This window comes from Molossus molossus, unplaced genomic scaffold, assembly GCF_014108415.1.
Source record: "Molossus molossus isolate mMolMol1 unplaced genomic scaffold, mMolMol1.p scaffold_m16_p_6, whole genome shotgun sequence".
Classification (NCBI taxonomy): Eukaryota; Metazoa; Chordata; class Mammalia; order Chiroptera; family Molossidae; genus Molossus; species Molossus molossus.
In genome coordinates, this window is record NW_023425399.1 from 24,176,774 (window position 1) to 24,203,367 (window position 26,594).

Consider the following 26,594-nt stretch of genomic DNA (forward strand, 5'->3'; position numbering starts at 1 on the left):
ATTCTTTACAGAATAGTAAACCACCCGAAGGTAAAAAGATACCGGTTCTTCTCATCGACAGGGTGAGATGTCAGCAAAGCTATAAAACAAATAAAGTTGCTCCTTCTTAGGCCACAACAGAAGCAAGCACCACTTGCTTCCTGGGTTCCCAAAAGGTGTGGCCTGGGGACCCTGATCAAGTGCACCCGCATTCCTCTCCCGTCGTCCCTTCAGTACTCAGACAGGCTCGAGTGCTCATGGCAGGAGGCGATGCTGCTGTCCACTGGTCGCGACGAGGACAAACGTGCTGAGGGAGAAGGCTGGGAGTGTCTGTCACATCATCTCTGGATGCTGAAAGAATTTCCTTTGTCGTGACGTATCTTCCACTTTCTGGATTAATCCAGCCACATCACACTCACCCCAGGTGGGGCTCCTGCTATAATGACCCATCACTGAGCTTTTTTTGGTTTTAAAGTGCTGAGTGTAACTTAGTGTAGAAGCCTCTCCTAACCTCTCTGGGTTTGCCAGCTGCCTGGCATGCTACGTGCCCTCCAGTCTGCAGTGGGCACAGGGAAGGTGTGGAGGTCTGGGTATAGTAGGTAGAGTGCTCTGGCATGTTCACATTAGAACATTTGCGAAGACAGAACAGTGCTGGAGAGACCAGGAAAATAAAAGTACATGGCTGCTTCATACTATACACCCGATTTGCTGAAGAAGCAAAAGGCACTTTTTTTCAAGCCACGGTTCGTCTGAAACAAACCTGGCTCCGCTTACAGGAAAAGCTGTCCCAAGGCCTGGGGAGTCCGCAGCAGCTGGGGGTAGGGGCTGCCTGCTCCAGGCTTCTGTCGTTCCTCAGGCTGCAGCGTGTCCCTTTCCAGTGCTGACTGTTTCCACGGACATTTCCACCAGGAAGAGACCAGCAGGAGATACATCAAACCCAAAGCAAAGCCAAGGTGGTGAGTGGGCACAGACAGGTGATCTGAGGAAAACAGGAAAGTAGACACAAAGGGCACTTTGGAGCTTGGGGCTGTTTACAAACAGCAACTCTGGCTAATGTGAAATGTTAAACAACCGAGTAAAAGGGAAACTTCAGGGTTTTTGAAGCTCATCCTTCTGATGAGAACTATTTTTTCCATGAAGGAACTATTATTTTTAAAGTTTGAGTGTTGTGTAATTCTAAAAATAGTAAAAAGTGTCTTTTTAAAGCAACTTCAAGTGACTTATGGAAGGGAATAGGTAGCAAAACAAAGGTAGGCAAGCCCCATCGGGTGGCTCAGTTGGTTGGAGCATCATCCCGTGCACCAAAGGGGTTGCGGGTTCGATCCCAGGTCAGGGTGCATGAGGGAGGTAACTGATCAATATTTCTCTCACATCAATGTTTCTCTCTCTTTCCTTCCTCTCTCCCTAGAATCAATGAACATATCCTCAAGTGAGGATTTAAAGAAAAAAAGGCAGGCAAAACCAGTCTATGTCTGGGCCCTAAAACTTAACATTCCTTCCTGTTTGGCTGAAATACCTGTGATTTCTAGGCTGAAAATCGGTAGGAGCTACCCAGTAACTTAGTTCCCACTTGTCTCTTTGATTTCTGACCAGCTAATAGAGCTGCTCTCAAGAAGGGCCAATCTTGTTCCTGGGCTAGCCTTCTCTGCCCCCTCGTCTTCACCCACCATCAGACTTCTTCTGGCCCAAGCAGGCAGAACAGAAGGAGCTGTGAGGAAAGTTTTCAGTGGTCTAGCTTACTACTCGGCAGCTGAAAAGAGTCCCCCAGTGACCAGGCCCAGTGGGTTCCAAAGGCAGCTGGGAGCTAAAAAAATCCACTTCCCCCAAAACAAGAGGAGGTAGTGGAAAACACACTCAGAAGCCCACCGTGAGGGAGAGAGTTCTATGCCCAGGTCCCAAGTGCCCAGTTTTAGACAGGCTCTGCTACTGGCCTCCGAGGCAAAGGCAAACAAACCATGGACAGGCAGAGAGGGGTGGTAGGAATAGAAAACCCTTGACAGAAACCCTTTTAATAAAGGACATTCCACCCTTCCCCATCCTTCCACGGAAGGGCATGACCTTAAAGTAATGTCAGAGCAAGAATGTTCTCTGGCATTTAGGGGAACAGTTGCAGTTGAAACTTAGGGGCCCACTCCAGGGCACTTTTCACCACAGCCAGAGCAGCTGCTCCAAGTGCCACTGTCAGCCCCATCACCGCTAGCTTCACAAAGCGGTTGGTCCTTGGTTTGGTTAGGACGTCTTTTGTTCGATCCTCAGTCCGCAGAAGTCCCTGAAACCGCTGCCGCAGCACCATGTCAGGCCTCTGCTGGGCTGATGCCAGCTCAAAGTCTTTGAAGGTAGAGGCTGCCGTTCTGCAGAGGAGTAGACAGAAAGAAGAAAATACTATCAAAGAAACAAGATTAAACAGGCTGAGGGCAGAGCCATGCAGTGCTCAGAAAATTCTTCTTGATAAAGACCCATCAAGACTAAAGTAGGGATTCTGCTGGCATAAGCTTAGATCTCTGAAAACATACCCCCAGCCCTGTCTTGACCAGACACCATCTTCCATCACTTCTGCTCACTAACAAACACCCCCCTCTCCCCGACTCAACGAGTGGCTTGGCCTCACTCACTTCTGGGCTTGCTGTTGGGCAGCTGCTTCCCGAGCAAGTTCAGATGGGGGAAACTGAACAAAGAGGTCTCCGGCTCTACTAATCAGTGTCTCATAGGGCAGGTCCTGAGGGATCTGGGACAACAGGTGGTGAACTGAGGCCATGTCGCAGTCACAATCCAGGACTTCCTGCTCTCGATACAAGACGATCTGTGGAGAACATGGCCTTGTATCAGAGAAAAGAACACATAAGGCCTTGGCCACATGCATTTCATTCTCCTTAGAGACTTATTTAAACTGGTAACAGACAGGGCTCAACCCAAATGTTTGGCAAACTCTTGTATCCATCTAGGAAGCAATAATGTACATATCTGAGTGCTTTTCCTACTGGGCGGGCCCTTTTTGCTAGAGGCAAACTTCTATCCTATGATGTGAAAGACCAATTAAATGAAGGAGATTCTCTTAGGAGGAAGAAGAGGAGAGGGATTACTGGAAGATTCCTGGAGCTCCAGCACAGAAAAAAAAGGTTCATAACAGTAGAAAGAATGGTCTTGCTCTCTTTAAAGAGCAATGAAGAGTCCAGCTGGTGCGGCTCACTGGTTGAGCATTCACCCATGCACCAAGAGGTCGCCAGTTCTATTCCTGGTCAGGACACGTGCCCAGGTTGTGGGCCAAATCCCCAGTGGGGGGCATGCAGGAGGTGGCCAGTCGATGTTCTCTCTCATTGATGTTTCTTTGTCTCTCTCCCTCTCACTTCTTCTCTCTCTAAAATCAATAAAGGAAAAAATAATTTTTTAAATGTTTACAGAGCAATAAAGAGTGCTTGTGAGTCCACACCTTAACCCTTACCCTGATGATTCAGGCCCTCTAGTAACTGAAGCACCCCCACACCCTGCAAGCCATCTCAATTTTCTATAATACCATACCCTGTCTTTTCTTAAACCTGAAGTTGGCAGTTTGTACTTGTTCCAGGAGACGTCAACAAGAACAAATAATTCACAATGCAGGTGTAACATTTTAAAGGTTTAGAAGAATCACACAATAAACAAATCTGTTTATCTTTGTTTAACCGGCATTTCCCAAACCTACTTTTACACAGAACTATTTTTTTCCATGACACTCCCCATTATCACTGCCCAGAATGCTGCCCAGGCTCACCAGCCTGGGAAATGCTGTCTCTTACATCTCTCCATAATCACCAGTTTCCCTTTAGGGGAAATGATCAAGCTAGAATGTGTGATCAAGCTGCTGGCTCAGGGCCTGTACCTACCACAGCTGCAAAGTAAATGGGCATCAGGGGATGGCAGGCCAGGAAGAAGTCATATAACCGCACCACGTGCCTGAAGTCAGACAGGACATGCCCAAACCAGGTGATGAGCCAGCTGAGGGCAAAGATGGTCCCCACCTCAGCACTAGGAGCAAGGAAATCCAAATGTTAGGTTCCCTGTTGAATCACCTCTTCCCATTTTCTGGGCCGTCTTTGTCTTCTGTGCTGTGAGAAGGAAGCATCTGGGAAATACACTTTCTAGAAAATCCAGCCACCTAGGAATTTAGCATTTTCTCCTCCAAAAATACAAAGTCCTTAAAATGTACCACTATCATGACATTAACACTATAATAGGGTCCTGGTTGTCTTATTTCACTGGGTGCTCTCCTAATGGCCAACAAATGTCTACTACAGGATGAAGAAGTATCTATTTACAGAAAACTATACCACAGTTTTCCTTCTGAGAAAGTCATAACCTTTGGGGGGGGGGGGGGAGCACAAGTACATATTCTCAGGCTTGAAAACGCAACTCTATTAATTTTTTAGTTAACATGAGATGACTGAAATATCTTAAGATATAGCTATTGTTTGGGGGGGAGGGCCTTGACCAGGTAGCTCAGTTGGTTAGAGCGTCATCCCGATATGCCAAGGTTACAGATTCGATCCCTGGTCAGGACACCTATAAAAACCAACCAGTGGATGCATAAATAAGTGGAACAACAAATCCATGTTCCTCTCTCTTCTTCTCGCTCTCTAAAAATCAATCAATCAATCAAAAAAATATATATAAAAGTCAGGCATTGGCCAAGGACACATATCCAACTAAGCAGAAGAGAAACATAAATTGTATGAGATTTGCAAAGAAGTATTTCTTTTCCTTGGCACTTGGAGAATACCACCACCCACAGATGGCTTTGTCTTTCTTGCCTCTGGATCCTATAGGACTCTGTACTTCTCTTGTGGCAATAACCTCAAAGTCTACCTTGGCATACTTACCTTGTCCACCTCCCCCTACTAGGTATAAACTCCTCAAGGGCACAGGCTGTCACATCTCTTGTATCCCCAAAAGAGCACAGCACTCAAAAAGTGCTCCAAGACTCTGTATAGAACTGAATTATCCAGATCACTGGTTAACTAGAAAGGACAACTCAGAACTGAACAATAATCAATATAAGATGATGATGAGCTAGACTTGTGAGGAAGAAATAAAGGCTGTAGAAAGCTGAAGGTGTGTGTGTATGTGTGTGTACACACAAATGTAGACACATATATACCTCTGCATGAAGTCATGGAGTTCTGGATTCACCTGGTCAATGATGGGCATCAGATAGTTTAATATATGTTTGGTGTTGTCCATTGTTCGATCCATGAAATCCCTAGAGGAAGACAATTCAATGAGTATGATCAGACCAAACAATTAGATCAGGGTGGAGGTGGAATGAGGTTCAAATTATTAAAAACACTGATTAGAAAATGGACTGAGGAGTTACCCCAGGGGATTTGGGGAGTGATGCCCAGTCTTCATGTCCCTCTGCGCTGATACCTGAGGTGGTGGGTAGATAATTTCTCTACCAGGGACGTTGCCAGCTTCTCTCCTACCACCAGCAGAAATGTGACCACAATGTCATGGTAGCCCTGGTAGTAGTGCAGCTGAGGGTTGCGCTCCAAGACAAGGAGGATGATGTCGATCAGTTCTTCCTGGAGCCCTTCTCTCTGTTCTTTTGGCATGCCTGGGGCAGGGAGGGGAGATGCACTTGAACATGGCAAGTAGCCTAGTAACACAGAGGTTAGGAAGATGGACAGCAATGGATTTTCAGAGAAAGTTTTTATTAAAAGAAAATCTGCATCTTGGTAACATATATCAAGATATACACACATATAGGAAATCTGTGACATACAGAAAAAAGCCACTGACTAGCAACCTTACAGTGGGAGAACCCAGGCACCTGCCAGTAGCGTGACTTGACAGCATCTGCCTCCTGGCATGATGTACTGAAAAGAACTCGGCATCACTTCTGTGGTATTCCTATCAAGAGTGTATAAACCTAAATCTAATATTGAGGAAATACCAGACAAACACAAACTGAGGGCAATTTTATAAAATAACCGGCCTGTCATAAAATACAAAGGAATCATTCCAGGTTAACGGTGGCTGAAGAGATAAGGTGCCTGAATGGAAAATACATGAATTTGTACTTCCTTTTCTTATAAAGGACATTACTGGGATAAATGATGAACTCTGAATAAATCTATAGATTAGAAAGCAGTATTTTTTTTTTTTTATCCTCACCCGAGGACATTTTTCCATTTTTTGTACAGATAGAGTGGGAGGGAGAGAGAGGAGAGAGAGAGAGAGAGAGAGAGAGAGAGAAACATCGCCGTGAAAGGGACACATTGAGTGGTTGCCACCTGCACAACCAACCAGGGCCGGGGACAAACTGCAACCGAAGTACATGCCCTTAGCGGGAACCAAACCCGGGTCTCTCTGGACCGCAGGCCGACGCTCTAACCACTGAGCCAAACCGGCCAGGGCGAAAGCAGTATTTTTTAATGTTGTTACCCATTTTGATAATTGTACTGTGCTTATATAAGAGCCTTGTTTTTTAGGAAATACACCTTGAAATATTTAGGAACAAAGGGGCACCATGTCTGTGGTTCATTCTTTTCTTTTTTTTTATCCTTACCCGAAGATATTTTTGCATTTATCTTCAGATAGAGCAGGAGGGAAAAAAGGGAGGGAGAAAGAGAGAGAAACAGCGATGTAAGAGACACACATCGACTTGTTGCCACCCATACAACTCCAACCGGGGCCAGGGACAAACTGCAACTGAGGTACGTGCCCTTAGCGGGAACTAAACCCAGGTCTCTTTAGTCTAAACCACTGAGCAAAACCGGCCAGAGCTGTAATTTATTCTTAAATACTTCAGAAAAAAATTTGTTTGTGTGTATATGGAGGAGAGAAAGCAAATATAATAAGATGTTAACATATAAGGAAATCTGGGTAAAAGGTCTATGGCAAATTCTCTGTCCTATTTTTATAAATTTTGTTGGTATGAAATCATATAAAAACAAAAAAAACTAATTGCATGTTCCCCTCTAAACCAAACGAAATATCATAGGAAATATTGCTCTCCTTGCTCCAAAGACATGGCCGGAAACAAGGGAGCCTTCCTGGGAGCTCTTTCCGAGTGTGCAGCGGGTTCTGGCGTGGCTGACGTGGTTCCTCAGCTCATCTGGCTTTCAGTACAAAAAGACCAAACCTTGGCCTCATGAACTGCTTTAGGAGAACGGTACACAGCATAGCTCTCCTATACCATTAGCTTTTTCAGTTAAAAACAGACACTGTGAGAGAATACAGCTAATGTAAGGGCCCAGACTAAACTGAATGAAAGGTTTAAGGTGAGAGTAAAGCTCATCTCTTGCCCATATCTACCCCACCCCTTCTCAAAAGGGCGCATTGTAAAAGATAAAATAAAAAAGAAAATGAAGTAAATCAAGTACTATGAATACGTAAAGTCATAAAGGTACTAATAGAAAACATCAAACCCTGTTTGAATATAAGAGTAGTCAGCTAAGCTCAGAAGAACATGAATGCAAACATATGAAACCATATGGAAAGTTCTGCCTACAGAAAAAATATCATAGACTGATGTTACATAAATAAAAGAGAAATAAAAGGTTCAGAGGGAAAACAGGTTACCTAGCAGAAAAAATGGGAGGCATCTGTACTAGGTGGTCTCATCCAAAGCAGCAGGATAGAGACCCTGCCTGGCCCGACCAACCTGTGCACCAGCCTGAACCTCTTTCAGCAGCTTTTCTTCACAAGCTACCAGCCTCAGCCCATGCTGCAGACTTTCCTAAAACCTCTCAAAGGCCCACAAAGCCCAATTAAGCAGCCACTGGCCTCAGTGTGCCCTGTACTTCTTGTTAAGAGGCCTCTGGCACTAGCGGCAGCTGCCTTCAGTTTGCAGCATAGCCTTTCTTAGGCACCTCCGAGTCCAGCCTAGGCAGCTACCAACCATAGGTCACTGAATAGCTACTACCAAGTAAACCTGGGCTGGGCACAGGTATTGGCAGACCTGGGCCTGCACCAGAGCTCCTCCCAAGAGGCCCCAGAACCAATACATCCATGTCAGAGCACCAACAATTAGCTCCACAAATAACATACTCAAAGGGTGGACGTGGCAGGCACAGAGCCCCACTAAATTGAATCCCACTCTGTGGGGTCAGCCTCTACACTATAGCTCGTCTGCTATAGTCATGGACAGTCCTCACAGCCAGTAATCCTGAGGATCAATCCTACCTACTGATGTGCCAACAGCAATCAAGGACCAACTACAACATGAGGGGCACATACAACCCACCCAAGAGACACCACTGGAACACCTGGCTCAGGTGACCAGGGAGTCTGCACTTTGGGCCCCATAGGACAACTACTACATAAGGCCACTCTCCAAGATTGGGAGACATAGCAAATCTTCCCAATACACAGAAACAAAGAAAGAGGCAGCCAAAATGAGGAAATGAAGAAACATACACTAAAAAAAAAAAAAGAACATGACACAACTCCAGAAAAGAAAGCTAAACAAAATGAAGGCAAACAACTTACCAGATACAAAGTTCAAAACACTGGTTATAAGGATGCTCAATGAACTTAGGGAAAGAATAGATGAACTCAGTGAGAAATTAACAGAGACAAAAACCATAAAAGGTCAGAAATGAAGACTACAATAACTGAAATGAAGACTACATTAGATGGAAATCAATAGCAGATTAGATGAAGGAGAGAATCAAATTAGCGATTTGGAAGACAAGTAGAAAACACCCAATCAGAACAAGAAAAAAAAAAAAATGTTTTTATTGATTTTTAGAGAGAGAATAAGGGAGAGAGATAGAAACATTGATCAAACATCGATTAGCTGCCTCCTGCATGCCTCCTCTAGGGATTGAGCCTGCAACCTGGACTCATGCCCTGACCGGGAGTCAAACCAGGACCTCCCAGCCCATGGGACTCTCAATCCACCGAGCCACACCAGCCAGGCAAAATAATTTTTTTTAAAAAAGAGGATAGTTTAAGGGACTTCTGGGATGGTATCAAGCATAACAACATTCACATGATAGGGGTACCAGAAGGAAAAGAGAGAACAAGAGATTGAGAACCTATTTGGAAAAAGAATAACAAAAAACTTCCCTCGCCTAGTGAAGAAAATAGGCATGCAACCTTAGAAAGCAGAGTCCCAAACAAGATGAAAATAAAGAGGTCCACACCAAGACACATCATAATTAAAATATCAAAGATTAAAGACGAAGAAAGAATCGTGAAAGTAGCAAGAGAAAAGCTGTTAGTTACATACAAGGGAGCACTTGTAAGATTGACAGCTAATTTCTCAACAGAAACTTTCTATGCCAGAAGAGATTGGCACGAAATATTCAAAGTGATGAAAAGGAAGGACCTACAACCAAGATTACTCTACCCCATAGGCTAGCATTTAGAATTGAAGATATAGGCCTGGCTAGTGTGGCTCAGTGGTTGAGCGTGGACCCATGTGCCAAGAGGTCGCCAGTTCAATTCCTGGTCAGGGCACATGCCCAGGTTGTGGGCTCAATCCTCAGTGGGTGGCATGCAGGAGGTGGCCAGTCACTGTTCTCTCCCATCAATGTTTCTAGCTTTCTCTCCCTCTCCCTTCCCCTCTCTCTAAAAGTCAATAAAGAAAAAAAATTAAAAACAAAAAAAAAGAATTTAAGATATAAAAAGCTTCCCGGACAAGAAAAAGCTAGAGTCCATCACCACCAAACCAGTATTACAAGAAATGTTAAAGGAACTTCTTTAAGCAGAGGAAGAGAAAAAGACCAAAAATATAAATAATAAAATGGCAATAATTACATACTTATAATTTATCAATAACTATATACCGATGTCAAAAGACACAGGGTGGCTGAATGGAGAAGAAAACAAGACCCACACGTACGCTGCCAACAAAAACCCACTTTAGATCAAAAGACACAAAGAGACTGAAAGTGAAGGGATGGAAAAAGATATTTCATGCAGTCCGGCTGGTGTGGCTCAGTGGCTGAGCATCAACCCATGCACCAAGAGGTCTCAGGTTCGATTCCTGTTCAGGACACATGCCCAGGTTGTGGGCCCAATCCCCAGTGGGGGGCATGCAGGAGGCAGAATTGATGTTCTCTCTCATTGATGTTTCTATCTCTTTCTCCCTTTCCCTTCCTTTCTCACTAAAAATATCAATAAAAAAAATTATTTTTAAAATATTTTAAAAAAAGATATTTCATGCAAATGAAAAAAAAAAAAAAAGCTGAGTAGCAATATTTATATCAGACAAAACAGACCCCCACCCCTAGTTTTGTAAGTTTATTTGATAATCAACAGTTAGTTCTCATTCACATTAACTCTTTGTAGATTTATTTATTTTTTATCTTTTTTATCCTTACTCGAGGACATTTTTCCATTTTTTGTTCAGGTAGAGTGGGAGGGAGAGAGAGGAACAGAGAGAAAGAGAGAGAAACATCGATGTGAAAGGGACACATCGAGTGGCTGCCACCCGCACAATCGACCAGGGCCGGGGACAAACTGCAACCGAGGTACGTGCCCTTAGCGGGAACCGAACCCGGGTCTCTCAGGACCGCAGGCCGACGCTCTAACCGCTGAACCAAACTGGCCAGGGCTGTTTGTAGATTTTTGAAAGTGGTAACAGGTACATGGGTGAGCAATGTATATAGAGCTTGTTTGGTGAATCTTCATCCTCATTACGTTTTCCGGACAACTGTACCCAGATACGGTATGGTACATTCCTTATTTCTTTTTTTTTTGTTTGTTTGTTTTTTATCCTCACCCGAGGACATTTTCTCCATTTTTTGTTTAGGTAGAGTGGGAGGGAGAGAGGAAGAGAGAGAAAGAGAGAAACATCAACGTGAAAGGGACACATCGAGCGGCTGCCACCCGCACGACCAACCAGGGCCGGGGACAAACTGCAACCGAGGTACGTGCCCTTAGCGGGAACCGAACCCGGGTCTCTCTGGACCGCAGGCCGACGCTCTAACCGCTGAGCCAAACCGGCCAGGGCAATTCCTTATTTCTTTGGCTGGCAGCTTTGTTCAGCCTGGTGTCAATGTGTACATCTGGAGTTCCCATCTCCCTCGTGGCAAATTTCCAGATCTCCTTGAATGCTCGAGGGGCACACTTCTTGAAACCCACTCCATGGATGCGCTTGTGCATGTTGATGGTATATTCTCTGGTCACTACCTTGTTGATGGCAGAATGGCCTTTCTTCACCCCACCCTTCTTTGCGGGAGCCATTATGCCGGGCCCGAGTTGGAAAGAAAGCCAAAATAGACTTTAAAACAAAAGCTATAACAAGAGACAACGAAGGACATTTCATATACAATAGCCAAGATATAGAATCAACCAAGTGTCCATCAATAGACAAAGAAAACGTGGACCGTATGTAAAATGGAATATTACTTGGCTGTAAAAAAAAAGAATGTGAAATCTTACCATCTGCAACAATGTGGGTTATGCTGTAGAGGGTATTATGCTTAGTGAAATAAGTCAGATAGAGAAAGACAAATACTATGTGATTTCACTTATATGTGGAATCCAAAAGACGAAATAAATGAACAATCAAAAAAGAAACAAACTCATAGGTAACAGAGAACAAACTGATGGTTGCCAGATGGAAGGAGTGTTAGGTGAAAAGGTAAAGGTATTAAGAAGAACAAATTGGTAGTTACAAAATAGTCATGGGGACGTAAAGTATGGCACAGGGATTATAGTCAATAATACTGTAATAACTATGTATGCTGCCAGGTGAATACTAGACTTATCGGGGAAATCACTTCTTAAGTTATAAATGTCTAACAACTATGCTGTATACCTGAAACTAATATATTAAATGTCAACTATAATTGAAATATAAAAAAAATAAAAATAAATAACACAAAAAATAATTGTCATTGTAGACTTCTTTTTAAAAAGTTTGTCTTCAACACAAAAGCTGAAATTAAAGTTATTTTAAAAAACACACAAATAAAACAAAACTTAAAAGCAGCAGACAGGAAAAGGGGATTGGAGCACAGGCAAAGGTCTTCATTAAAACCAAGCTGGATATATACAAATCTTGAATCATTATGTTGTATACCTGAAAGCAACATACTGTTATATGTCAATTATACTTCAATAAAAATAAATAAGTAAACAAATAAAATTAAAATAAAAAACAAAATGGCAGGCCACTGGCTACATGAGAATCACAAGAATCTCTCCAGGGAGCAAAGATATAAGCAGGAAGAAAGGCTCTTTAACAGACAAAATCCAAGCCAAAGCATGAGTTCAGAAGAGTGAAGCAATGGGTTTAGAGCGGTGATTTTCAACCTCTTTCATCTCATGGCATACATAAACTAATTACTAAAATTCTGCAGCACACCAAAAAATATTTCTTTTTTTGCCAATTTGACAAAAAAAAACACAACAGGTATAATTTCGATTCATTCACACCATATAGCTATTGTTGTGTTGGCTGTTGTCATTTTTATTTTATTGTTTTGACACTCTAAGGCAGCAGTTCTCAACCTGTGGGTCGCTTAAGACCGTTGGAAAACACATATTTCCCATGGTCTTAGGAACCAAGACACCACTACTCTATCCATCTCCAGGCAGGTCCACCCACATGCAGATACGCCCACATATAACACGAGAAACTATTAAAGGGTCACGGCATTAGGAAGGTTGAGAACCACTGCTCTAAGGGAAAAGATGTTAGTGTCCCTGACTAAATAGTCAGGTATTGCATATTTAAAAAAATTTTTTTTTTCACCCATAAATTTTATTTAGGGACTGTTGGGGGAACAGAAGGAGGAGCTAGGACTCGTGGATATGTGCGGGTAGGGGCTTCCCAACTTGCTTTTTAATTAGTGCATGTTGCCTGGAGGTTAGGATGAGTGACAACAGCTATAGACATGAAAGGAAAGGAAAGGAAAAGGGAAGGCCATGAAATGGACACTTTCCTTAGGGAAGGAAGCCAGGACCAGGATATGGGGCCTGGGGGTGGGGAGGGAAGGTATCCTTCATATACTGAAACTCAACCAAGGTCACTGTTTGATGCGTTTCCCCAATCCCCTGCCATATCCCAGTTCCTGGTCCAGATGCCTGCCCTGCCAGCTCTCTCAACTTCCTATGGAGAGGAGAGGGATGAAGATGTGGGGAATGGTGGCACACTCCTCTGCCTCAGGGTCCCTTGCCTAGGAGAATTGCTCATTCAGCCTATCCTGAAGTCCCAGCCCAGTCAGGAGGTCAGGAAGCCAGGGTGCAGGTAGAGGAACAATTGTGCCCTTCACCACCCCTCCTGACACTCTGCCTCTCCCTGGCTCTTCACATGAGGTTGCAACTCTTAGCTTGGATCCTTGTGTATCTCGTCTTTGTTCCTGCTCCCCCAGTCCGGCCATCCTGCCAGCTGAGCGGATTGCTACAGTCCCAGGTGTGAGTCAGTACAGTGCAACTACTGATGGCCACAGCCAAATAGGGCCATTGTGGCCACATGGAAGACATCCCTGATGGTGCGCTCAGAGGACTGGGAGGAACACTCCATGTAGATCACGACCCCCACCTGCTTAACCAGCACAATGCCCTGCTCATGTGTAACAGAGATAAGCTACTATTTGGACAGCTCCCTTGGTGTGGCCAGATTGGTCTGCATGTCCAGTTTATACCCAACCAGCACAACCTTGGCATTGGGGAAAAACTCTCCTTGCCACTTCTTGAGGACACTATCCAGTGTTTTTGGTCAGCTTAAGTGTAGCAGATGAGCACAACGTCTGAATCAGCATAGGCCAGGGGCTAGGCATTATCATAGTAAGAGAACCTGAAGTGTCCCACATGTTGAGGTCAATGCAAGCTTGTGGTGTAGTTCTCAAACATGGTGGAGATATAACTCCTAGGGTAGGAGTCCTTGGCAAACACCTGAAGCAGTGCCGTCTTGCCGCACTCCCAAGGCCCCCCTCAACCACCACCATCGATTGATCCATCTTGAAGCAGTAGGTCTGTCCCAACATGGTCCTGGCTACCCACCTCACTGGCTCCCAGGGCAGTGCCCCTCCTGGGCCTCATTATAGACACTGGCATCTCAGCATCTCAGACCCTTGCTGAACCCCCGCCTAGGACCACAGTGCCCCCTCTGCCCCATCCCTAGCCCCTTAAAAATTCTTGTGGCACACCAGTGTGCTGCAGCAACTGATTTTCCCTTTAGCAATTCTTCTTTCATGGACCTAAAGGTGGAGTTGCCAAAGAAAGAGAAACAGATCATAAACATGGGGTTTGTTGCCTACTTTCTTTCACTGTGAAAATGGAGACAATGGTCATTCTTCTCATTCTTCCTGAAATAGGGAGGCAATTTTAAGAACAGACTTTAAATATTCAGGGAATGCCCTCCCTTCTAGTCCAAGAAACTCAATATGTGTATATGCAAGACAACACTATTTATAAATCTAATCAAAGAAGATATTAATAGTTCTTGTCAGTGCCCACTTTCAAACCAATATGCTCTTTAAAGCCAGACTGATGGCTGTAGAAATCCCTATGAAGACTCTTCTGTGGCTCTGAAAGGGGGGCGGGGGCTCATTTGCCACCTCTAGGCCAAATTACTTTTGGCTCAGATTTCAGCGGGGGTCTGAATGTGACAGAACAAATAAAAGAATGACTCAGCAGACTGGGAGTACACAGTTGGTCACACTGTCACACTGTGTGCTGGGATGGAAACTCCCTGGGACTGGCAAGCATCAACACAAGTACAACTGGGACAGAAACCTCCGTGTAACAAGACGAACAGAGCTCTCACCAGGAGGAAACCGCCGTAAGGACCGCCTGACATCTAGCAGCACTTGTTGGTAGTCCTTGCTCATCTGTCGTAGGTTATTACCTGTTGGAGGAAAAGGAACATGTCATTGTAGGAAAGCCTGGGAAGCCATATCAGGAGCAAAATAATCCTGGTATTACACCAAAAGCCAGGAGGACATATTCCCATGTTTTCCTGAAGAGAACATGACTCAAAATACAACATTTAAAGAGGAATCCTGGGTTTAGTCCTAAACATGTTTCACGCAAGTCCTGATGACCTGAGAGGAGGGATAGCATTGTCTAGGAGGTAACAGAGTTAGGGTAAAAGGGCTGCAGAGAAGTCAGAAGGCCAGGGCCCTCTTGTGGCATCACTGGGGTACTGCTCTGAATTCAAAGTCCACATCTGTAAAATGGCAATATTGTATTCCCTTCCATAATGTATCTCTCAGGTTACTGTAAGGATCAAATATCAAGAATATGGAGACTATAGAACACTGAAAAAACTCTAACATCTTTAAAGTCTAGGAAGCACTGATTTGTTCAAAAAGGAGTATGACGGGGGGATTGGGGAGGAGGGTGTCAATGGGAGAAAAAGAGAAACATCTGTAACAAAAATAAATTAAAAAAAAAAAAGAGCCCTGGCCAGTTTGGCTCAGCAGTTAGAGCGTTGGCCTGCGGTCCAGAGAGACCCAGGTTCCTGCTAAGGGCACATACCTCGGTTGCAGTTTGTCACTGGCCCTGGTTGGGTCGTGTGGCAGGCAGCCACTCGATGTGTCCCTTTCACATCGATGTTTCTCTCTCTTTCTCTCATCCTCTCTCTTCCTCCCACTCTATCTGAACAAAAAATGGAAAAATGTCCTCGGGTGAGGATAAAAAAAAAAAGAAAGAAAGAAATTCAGCAATAAAAAAAAAAAGGAGTATTAAGATAAACACATATAAAGAAGACCCTAACTTCTCTTGACCCAGAAATTCTAAAACTAAGAGACTTCAAATAGGACACAACACTTGTGTTCAGGTGATAAGCTCAATAACAGTGTGAAAGAAAAGAGGCAGTCTCTAGCTGTTATATATATAACAAGTGTACATTTCCCTCAACCCAAACCAAGTGTTGTATAACAAGTCCTCATTTCCTTCACAAACCAAAATCAAAAGCTACCAGAGGAGTCTGCACAACTTCCCCACACAGACTTCATCTTATAAAGATAGGGGAAATCTGGAATCTGATAGAAGAAACAGCATCTTAGGATTCAGAGTGTGAACATGGCAATGCCTTTTCCTTCCAACAAAAAGCTGACTGCTCTGAGGCAGCCAGTTTCAAAGATAATAACAAGTGGCAACTTAACACCTACTCGGCTGCACTATGACATTGTGAACTTTTATTGGAGGAGCTGTTTTAATCATCTCCAGTATCTGACATACAACAGGAGCACAACTAATATCTGCCAAATGAGCCAAAGAATCAACAGCTGAACTTTTGCCATACACAGCAGGAAAGCAATAAATGTTTGTTGAGTGAATGAATGACAAACGGGGTTCACTGTTCTGTAGTATTTTTGTATATATTCTGACTGTAGTCCAAGGAACTACTTTACTACGTAGGCCTTGCAGATTAGTTAAGGAACAGTTTTTCACAGAATTTTAGAATTCAAACAACTCTAGCATTTTCCAATAAAAATTCTTTTGTGTTTTTTTAAAGATATTATTTCTCCCCATAGCCTAACGTTTCTCAAAATGTAGTCCATCTACATCAGAATTAGGTGGAGTATTTGTTAAAATACAAATTTCTACAATCCATCTCTAAGTAAACATACACTGGAATGGGCATTTTATTTTTTAAAATTAATTATTTTTTCCCCTTTATTGATATGAGAGAGAGAGGAAGAGAGAGGGAGAGAGAGAGATGGAAACATTGATGAGCAAGAACATCAACTGGCCACCTCCTGCATGCCCCCCACTGGGGATTTGACCCACAACCTGGGCATGTGCCCTGACCGGGAATCGAACCGGTAACCTCTTAGTGCATGGGTCGATGCTCAACCACTGAGCCGCACCAGCCGGACTAGAATGTAGATTTTAAATAAACTCCTTTACCTAGCCTAAAAGCTCCCTACATACCTACCTAATAAAAGCACATTCCATTTTTGAATAAAATTGTACTGATTAGTTTTGCTTTATTTTCAGTTGGCCCAATCATATCCTCAAGTGCTTTACATTTACTCATCTACTCTTGGTTTAACATTAACATAAAAATCAAAGGTCTTGGAATTCTTTTTTTTCCCTTGCCTCCTAAATAAGCTCCCCTCACAGCACTCCTCCCCTTACCTGATACAGGAGGTGGGTCACTGGTGTCGACATTGAGGAGCTTGGGCCACACTTTTCGCCTGATCTCATCAGTCAGGAGCCCTCCTTCACTAATAGCCATGCGTCTAAGGGCAGCCACATCAATAGGATCACTGTTCAAAGCCTGGTATATTCCTGCCAATTTCTTTTTCCTTTTGGTGTTAAAGCCTGCAAAAAAAACCCAAAACAAACAACAAAACAGAACAAACAAAAAAATGGGTATAGAGGGGCATTAGGCACATATTTAGCATGTGTACATTTTCTGTTCAGGGCTCAATCTCCTTACTTGGTCTGAAGTACAGGTAGGTATATTTAAAGCAAACCTACAGATATTTAATTAAGACATTATGTGTTAATTAACACTAAGGAGACATAGCATGTAAACAATTAGCAAGCAATTACAATTACAATAAATGTTCAGTAAATTCAGGCATATCTAACAGTTACTATCAATGTTTTCCTAATAGAATGCCTGTTCTTTCTTAATACCAAGTTTTGGAGCATATGTATCTCTTAATATAATTTTTTTCCTGTTGTTTCTAGAAGAAAAATGTTTATGCATGGTATGCATGCCACCAAAATTCAATACCATGTTTTTAAACAAAACCACAAAAGTTTTCAGTTACTGGTAAAACATCAGAATCAGAGAAATATTTTCAAAATCAGAATGTCAAAAGTATACTTGGGTCTCCAGTGTGGGTGGTAAGAGAGGCATAATACTACACACAAAGCAACTGTTTCTTAAAAACCTTATTAATTACTATGATCAGGAAGTAATGTTTTAAGCATCTTACATCCTTATGTGATAGTTTATTATTTATACATAGGCATTTTACTGTGTTTAAATTACTTATTAGGAAATTGGTCAAGAATTTGTGGTTGATGTTTATCATATTATAATTTTTCTATTTAAAATAATGGAGTAATAGGTTGAGTTTTCATGCAGAATGTCTAATTTTAGGAACAGCAAACACAAGAAAAGTTAAACAAGACACCATAAAAGAGATATCACAGCCCTGGCCGGTTTGGCTCAGCGGTTAGAGCGTTGGCCTGCAGTCCCGAGACACCTGGGCTCAGTTCTCACTAAGGGCATGTACCTCGGCTGCAGTTTGTCCCTGGCCCTGGTTGGGTTGTGCGGATGGCAGCTACTCGATGTGCCCTTTTGCATCGATGTTTCTCTCTCTCTCTCTCCCCCCCCCCCCCACTCTATCTGAACAAAATATCCAAAAATGTCCTCGGGTGAGGATAAAAAAAAAAAAAGAGAGCGATATCACAAAGGAGTGCACTATAGTTGCCAAAAAAGGTAACGTGCAGACAACAAGAGCTCAAAGAATGATGTAGGGTTAGACTAATCTCAGAAGGCATTACCGAAGAGTATGGTTTAAAAAGGAGCCCAGCCAGTGTGGCTCAGTGGATTGAGCATCGTCCCACACCCCAAAAGGTCGCTGGTTTGATTCTTGGTCAGAGTACATGCCCAGGTTGCAGACTCGATCAACAGCAGGAGGTGTGCAGGAGGCAACCAACTGATGTTTCTATCTCTGTCTCCTTCTCCTCTAAAAAAAAATCAATAAAAACAAATTTAAAAAAAAAAAGGAAAAGGAGGATTTCAAGAGTCTGGGAAGAGAGGGAGAGAGCAGAAAAAAGACTTGCAGACAGGAAACACAAGGCCTTTTCATTTAACAGTAAACAGACTCGTTAAAAATATTTATGTAGCATACACAAGGTGTAAGGCACTGGAGTTACGAAAGGTGAAAGATAAACTCCAGAAGGTAGGTTAGGCTTTAGAGAAGACTAACAGTGGAAGGTAGATTAGGTTTAGAAGGGATACTAATCAGCTTTCCTCAATAATTTTCTATTCTGAGGCAACAGTCTACAAATTGTTTCCATGACAAAACTGCACATTAACACAAACTAAAGTTGGTACTAATGGTCCTGGTTACCTACCTGAGAGCTGTGACATATAAATTAACTGGTTTTGAGTCACAAGTAATTGGAGGTGCAAAGAGGAAAATAACACAGGTGACTTTTCACCTAGGTAAACCTGTTCTCTTGGCTAGAGTGTTCTTTTCCCTGGCAATGTAGCATAGTGACCATCTCTTTCAGTTTGTCTGAGAGATTCCTGGCTCACGCCTAAAATTCTGGCATAATAGTTCATAGCAAATCCCTCCAGCTATCTGTACTTTCAAAAATGTAAGTAGAAAAATATCCTTGGGCCCTGGCCAGTCTGGCTCAGCAGTTAGAGTGTTGGCCTGCGGTCTGGAGAGACCTGGCTCGGTTCCCGCTAAGGGCACGTACCTTGGTTGCAGTGTGTCCCCGGTCCTGGTTGGGTCGTGTGGGTGGCAACCACTCGATCTGTCCCATTCACATCGATGTTTCTCTCTCTCTCTCTCCCTCCCACTCTATCTGAACAAAATATTGAAAAATGTCCTCAAAAAAAACAACAATACTGCACATGGAAGAGTGGTTGAAGGGAGAGCACTGCAGGGAGAGGAGTGTAAGCAAAGACGTTGTCACATGAAAGAAACATCATGTCCAGAAAACACAGAGATAATTCTCTGAGGCTGAAGTCTTAGATAAAAGAAGAGGACAGAGGCTTGAAGGATTGTAATAAATGTAGCTTATGAAAGAGTCTGGGCTGGATTTATCCTGCTAAATAGTAGTCCAGGCTTTATCCTAACTCAAGGAAAGAAAGACATTTTTACTTTGGGTCGAAGAGAAGGCTATATGTTTTCAAAGAGGGATCACATACAAGCAGGACACAGAGAAGACTTTTTATTTAACAGAGACAAAACATGAGCAGGAATTGAATTAATTTCCAACAAAGAATATAAAGTACCAGATAGTCTGTAATTTTTTTTTTTTTTACTTGAGTTTCCTTCTATTTTTTACACATCACAAATTAAGAACACTTAAATGGTAATATGAATACAGTTTGAGATAAGCTGACGTTTAGAAATCCTGTTAACTTACTTGCTAAGAGTGGAAAATATTCCTCCATTTGTTTACATATATATCCATCCTGCCCCTCTTCCAAGTAAGCTATTCAGCAATATGGGGAAAATCCTTGCTTGTATCTTGAGGAAAATAACACTGCTTGCAATCAGCTAGATTTCCATTAGGTTTTGGTAAATTATCTGCCAGAATTTTTACTAATTCTGAACCCTAACCACAGCTCCAGTACTTAGATTTCTTAACATCGTGTTCCAATTCTATTTTTAATCCCACATTACAAAATTTACTATTATCTCCTGGTTTTCAGTGCTCTGTGGGAATGCAATAAATACGTACAGAAGAGAATAAAAAATTTAGCTTAGCTATTGTTCCTTTGGAAATATTGGCTTATAATAAATGACATTATTTTGCCCATACTACTTTAAAGAATATGCCTAATGCACAACTCTAAACACAGTCACGTGTTCTTAACAATGGGGTATGTTCTCAGAAATGTGTTGTTAGGAAATTTCTTTAAAAAAAAATTTTTTTTTTCTTTTATTGATTTTAGAGAGAGAGGAAGTGAGAGAGAGATAGAAACATTGATGAGAGAACATCAATTGGCCACTTCCTGCATGCCCCCCACTGGGGATCAGGCCCACAACCTGGGCATGTGGCCTGACCAGGAATCGAACTGGTGACCTCTTGGTGCCTGGGTTGACACTTAACCACTGAGCCACACTGGCTGGACAGGAAATTTCATTGTTGTGCAAGCATCGCAGAGTGCACTTACACAAACCTAAATGGTATAGCCCACTGAGCACCTAGACTATATGGTATAGTGCTGTCCATCATTGACTGGAACATTGTAATATGGCACATAACTGTAGATTTGTAAATTCTTTGGCCTTTTTCTAAAGCTACTAGTACTTACCAGAGTAGGATGTTGCACCAATATGGATTTTAGCTGCTGTCTATTTAGGTCCCAATATCACCTTCCTCAATCCCACAGTTAAGAGATTTAAGTTTTGTTGTTGTTGTTGTTAATCCTCACCCAAGAATATTTTCCCACTGATTTTTAGATAGAGTGGAAGGGAGGGAGAGAGAGAGAAATATCGATGCAAGAGAGACACATCAATTGGTTGCCTCCCTCACGACCCTGACTGGGGCTGGGGATTGAACCTGCGACCCTTTGGTCCATGGGCCGAGAGCGATTAAATATTAATGGCAGATAAGGAAGGCACTTGTAAGTATGCCACCTCCCCACACACAAATATTACACCTAATATATAAGCTCTCATTGTGACATAAAAAAGGAAGAGGAAACAGAAAACTCAAGTGACCTAGAGATGTGTAAATTACAAAGTGATATGATCTGCTAGATTACATAATGAGGGGAAAAAAGGTTAGCAGTCTCAAATAAAACTAACTTACACACATCTTCTTCATCTCAGAGAAAAATCACAAAGCTATTCTTGGGATGCTCAGGAAAATATTAAAATTAATGCCTACTATTTAAGATAAATTTTATAGCCCTGGCCGGTTTTGCTCAGTGGTTAGAGCGCCCGCCTGCGGTCCAGAGAGACCCGGGTTCAGTTCCTGCTAAGGGCATGTACCTTGGTTGCAGTTTGTCCCCAGCCCTGGTTGGTCGTGCGGGTGGCAGCCACTCGATGTGTCCCTTTCACATCGATGTTTCTCACTCTCTCTCTTCCTCTCTCCCTCCCACTCTGTCTGTACAAAAAATGGAAAAATGTCCTCGGGTGAGGATAAAAAAAATAAAAATAAATAAGATAAATTTTATATAAGGATTTTGGGGTGGGACACGCACTTCTGGACTTGAGAATGTTAATAGTGGGCTTGGGATAAAAGCCCACATTCATCGTGAGGTAGCATGTATGTAATCCCAATCCCCCTGAGTCCTTTCTTCTCCAATTTCTTTCCCCCTACTTACGAGAGAGATGTATTACATATTCCAAAGTTGATACTTTCCAAATTCCTTTACAGTAAAAGGTCTTGGCTATCATAACCACAACAAAATAAAATTATCCTACAGCTGACTGCAAAATATGAGACACTGCTATAAATAAATCCTTGATGCCTAAAAAGCAATTTATTTAACACTGGAAAAAAATGATACAGGCACTACTTGGCTCTCCATTAAAATCATCACATTAATAAGGGCCACTGAAGCAGTAGCTCTTAATAGTTCAGATAAAGATGGCTGAGCCTGTTACTGTCTCAAACCTTTCCCATCTCGGACTATAGAACCCAGGTAAAGATTTCTGCCTATTCAGAGCAACAGGTTTCTCCAAAAGCACCTGCCTTGGGTAACTGTACATATGTGGAAAGGATAAGGACTAAAGATGAACACTAGCTAGGCTTCCTCTAAAAGTTTTTCCATATCAGCAAAATACATATTAATGACTTATATCAGGTAAGAGATCTACATACGTAATAATGGAATCTTATATGAAAGGACAAAATTCCATACTTACTATTTGGTTTAAGCTTACATATCAAGAAAGCTTTGCAGTCTTTAACTAGAAGTTAAACTCAAACTAAGCAATATTAGCCTTATCAAAACAATGACAGAGCCAGTCGGAGAAAGAGACAGACACACACACACACATACACCTTTAGACAGATACCACCCAACCCCACCCCTTGAACTCCTAATGTTGATATCGAAAATTAACTTAAAATTTTATTCTTGAGCCCGGCCAGTGTAGCTCAGTGGTCGACCCATGCACCAAGAGGTCACAGGTTTGATTTCTGGTCAGGGCGCATGCCTAGGTTGTGGACCAAATCCCCAGTGGGGGGCATGCAGGAGGCGGCCAATCGATGTTCTATTTCTCTCTCCCTCTCTCTTCCTCTCTCTAAAAGTCAATAAAGAAAACAAAATTAAAAAAAAAAAAATTTATGCTTGAACTTCATACCTGTACTGGAGAAAGACAGTGCGAGAGGAAAACCTTACCTTTTTCTGAGTAAGGTTCCTATTAAAAACAAAATAAAACAAAGTAGCCTCTGTTTTTGGAGGTCCTATTTAGTTTCAACAAACAATACCAGAATTAGCAGAGATTCATTACTTGAAACATAAAGACAAGTGGATATTAAGAAAGACTGCTTTACCTCAACAATGCAGAAAAATATTCTAGAGTAAACCAATCTGATCATGAACTGTACAAAGGAGAGCTTCTAGTGTTAGCCACTTTGTCAATTCTACAATATGATTAAAACCACAACAAAAACAAACAGTAACCCTGGTTGGTTTTGCTCAGTGGTTAGAGCGTTGGCCTGCGGTCCCGAGAGACCCTGGTTCAGTTCCTGCTAAGGGCACGTACCTTGGTTGCAGTTTGTCCCTGGCCCTGGTTGGGTCCTGTGGGTGGCAGCCACTCGATGTGTCCCTTTCAGGTCGATGTCTCTCTCTCTCTCTCTTTTTCTCTCTCTCTCTCTCTCTCCCTCCCGCTCTATCTGAACAAAAAATGAAAAAATGTCCTCAGGTGAGGATAAAAAACAAACAGGAAAAACAAAAACCCCAATACTCTGATTTTCATCTGTTTGTTTTTAATCCTCACCTGAGGATATTTTTCTATTTATCTTCAGATAGAGTAGGAGAGAGGGAGAGAGAGAGAGAAACATCAACATGAGAGGGACACATTGACTGGTTGCCTCCTGTACGACCTGGACCGAAGCCAGGGATAAACTGCATTCAAGGTACAGTGCCCTTGACCAGAATCAAACGCACCAGTCATTGGTCCATGGGCCGACGCTCTAACCACTGAGCAAAACTGGCCAGGGCAAAAAAAACAACAACACTGATTTCTAAGGTCCTCTCATTCATCCAGAGAAGTAAAATTAAGTAAACTGGGAGGTAAAGACTCAAAACCTAGGCACAATTGTGCTGCAACAGGTCACAAGACCTGTACCACTTGAAGCATGGATTATTATGCCATAAAGACAGATGTCATACAAACACCATAAAAGGTTACAAGGCCAAAGGGCCCAGGGAAGTAGTATGATGAATGAGCTCCACTTCCATCCAGTAGTAGAACAGGAGAAAAGGGGGAATAACAGAAAAGGAGCCCAGGGAAACAAGATGCGGATACCAGGTGCTTCATCAAAATACGTGGGTTGAATATGTCAATTGATTCTTTTATGGACACCACCCATTAATGGATGAAAAAGTGGGAAAGCTACTTTAGTCTTCCCCAGAGGAAAAAGAGATTGTTTTACTTGGTACAGAGTAAACATTAATACCTTTAACTGTCATGTCTTAATTATATGTAAAACATATTTGAAAACAGTTCACAGCGAAACCATGATTTCATAGAAATAATTGTTTAGTATGAAACAGTATGAAAATAGAAAATAGCTTTTTACACAATTAAATAACATTCAAATAGGTGGGGCAGGATTGAGACATAAAGTAGATTAGTGTCTGCCAGGAGCTGTGGAGACTGGGGAACGGGAGATGAGCTTTCTTTTTGGGATACTAATGTTCTGGAATTAGACAATGGTGCTGATTGCACAACCCTGTGAAAGTACTATGAACCACTGAACCGTACACTCTAAAAGGGTTGGATTTTATGGTATTATAAGTGGTCACTCACACCACGTCAATCAAGAGAGAGAAAGATGAAGTTTGGGAAGCTGCCTTACAGCTAGGGAGGCGGCACCAAGAGTCTGCGGATGTGGCCGGACAGTCTCAGGTTAAACATCAGTTCTCACAGACCCAATTCTCCCTTTCGGACGTGACGAGACCGGGCGCAGAGTCCCCGCCCCGTCCTTCCCACTGGGGATGCGGTTCTGCCACCACACTTCCTTTGGTCTCCTCAGCGTCCGTGGACCCCCGATTCTAGGCTCTCTTTCCCTTCAGCCTTTTCCTCTCCCGCCGTCCCGATCCCGGCCCGCGGCCCTGGGCGCACCCCAGGCGGCCCGTCGGGCGCCGCTTGCGCTGGGACCCGTTCCTCCGACAGCTGTCCCCGGCTCCTCGGGCCGTCCACGCAGGCCACCCTCGACGCCCCGGCTGGCTTCCATACCTGCCGTCTCCGCGCCATCGTCCCAGCGACCGGAGGTGGGGACGTCACCCTGCGCACTCCGGGAGGCCATATCCCGGGGGCCCGGGCCCTGGCCTGAGCCCCGGCTGGGGGCGGAGCAGAGTGAAGTCGCTCCCGCACCACCCGGCAGGCTCCGCTCCGTCGCCCGCCACGCGCAGGCGTGTAGGCTTCCCGACACGGGCTCCGCCCCCGCGCCGCCACGTGACCGTTCTCTCTGCTGGGACGAGCGGCGAGCTCCGGGGCTCGCGCGCAGGCGCTCTAAACCGAGAGGAAAAGCGCAGGGAGCGCTCCAGGGAGAGTTCCACCTGAAGTAGAGTGTGGCGCTCGTGTGTTCTGGACTAGATTTTGTCATTTTTTTCCTTTTTTTATTTGTAAAGTGATACTGATAATAAAAACACTGAACTCAGTTATTGGGAAAGTAACTACCCCACAATTAGAAGCTATTGCTTTTGCTTACCAAGGATTTTACCTCCTGTCTCACCTACACACATGTACTCCTGTCATCCTTCTTGGCGACTTCAGGGTCTCTGAACCACTGTATATGGCTCTACAGATTTTTCACTGCACAATGCCAGGAAGCGCCGTTCACGTAGACTGTTATATGACCAGTGTCCCCTTCTGAGTTATACACAACTGGCCATTCATTCAAAATGAGCATCTGTCTTATCAGGTCTTTGTCCACCTTCTCATCTCTAATGACAGTCCTTTCTCTCTAATTGGCTACCTATTCTCTTGGTCACATCCCTATTGTTGTGGCCAGAAACTGCTCCCCCCACCCCAAGGTCCCATGATTCTGGTTGCTGGATGACTCCTACCAAAGCATTTCTTTATTCTCCCCGACTTCCAGCCCACTTGATTTACTACTGGCCCCCCTTGATTTCATACACAACCTGTTCCCTCCAAATTCTACGGTCCCATTACATTGTAAGTTTTAAAAAATATATATTTATTTTTTAGAGAGAGGAAGGGCAAGAGAGAGAGAAACATTGATGTGAGAGAGATACATCTATGGGTTGCCTCCTGCACACCCCCCTAGCAACCTGGGCGGCATATGCCCTGACACGGAATCTTTCAGTCCTTGGGGCGATGCTCAATCCACTAAGCCACACCAGCTGGGCCTAAGTCTTTTTAAAAAGGGGGGGGGGGGGGCTCTCGCCCTGGCCTGTTTGGCTCAGCGGTTAGAGCGTCGGCCTGCGGTCCAGAGAGACCTAGGTTCGGTTCCCGCTAAGGAGGGCATGTACCCGGTTGCAGTTTGTCCCTGGCCCTGGTTGGGTTGTGCGGGTGGCAACCACTCGATGTGTCCCTTTCAGGTCGATGTTTCTCTCTCTCTCTCCCCCACTCTATCTGAACAAAATATTAAAAAAAAAAAAAAAAGTCCTTGGGTGAGGATATAAATAAATAGGTCCTCTGAGTGGTTTCATGAGTAGAAAAGATTGAGGTTAATTTGACTTTTAAAATATTCACTTTATTAAAATTAAAAATTCCCAAATCAAGCTTTCTTCATTTCAACTGACAAAATTTACAATTCCATTCATAAATCTAGTCAATTTTAACAATCACTTCTTTGGTCCCATTAATAAAGTT

The 26,594-nt window shown here is 43.3% G+C and overlaps 1 protein-coding gene and 1 pseudogene across 2 annotated transcripts; both read right to left on the reverse strand.

The window, feature by feature from the left end:
* Nucleotides 1-1,337: 1,337 nt before the first annotated feature.
* On the reverse strand, nucleotides 1,338-25,127 carry TBC1D20 (TBC1 domain family member 20). 2 transcript variants are annotated; one of them, XM_036245681.1, is made up of 8 exons: nucleotides 24,993-25,127; nucleotides 17,005-17,190; nucleotides 14,684-14,764; nucleotides 5,380-5,566; nucleotides 5,111-5,212; nucleotides 3,840-3,981; nucleotides 2,592-2,779; nucleotides 1,338-2,330 (listed from the first exon to the last, which is right to left on the reverse strand). In XM_036245681.1, the coding sequence occupies exons 1-8, from the start codon at nucleotides 25,060-25,062 to the stop codon at nucleotides 2,075-2,077; spliced, it is 1,212 nt and encodes a 403-aa protein (XP_036101574.1). In that variant the 5' UTR covers nucleotides 25,063-25,127; the 3' UTR covers nucleotides 1,338-2,074. The 2 variants fall into 2 exon arrangements, with proteins under 2 accessions (XP_036101574.1, XP_036101575.1); XM_036245682.1 differs by lacking the exon at nucleotides 24,993-25,127 and adding an exon at nucleotides 19,993-20,066.
* Nucleotides 12,637-13,971, reverse strand: LOC118618353 (annotated as a pseudogene).
* Nucleotides 25,128-26,594: the final 1,467 nt, after the last annotated feature.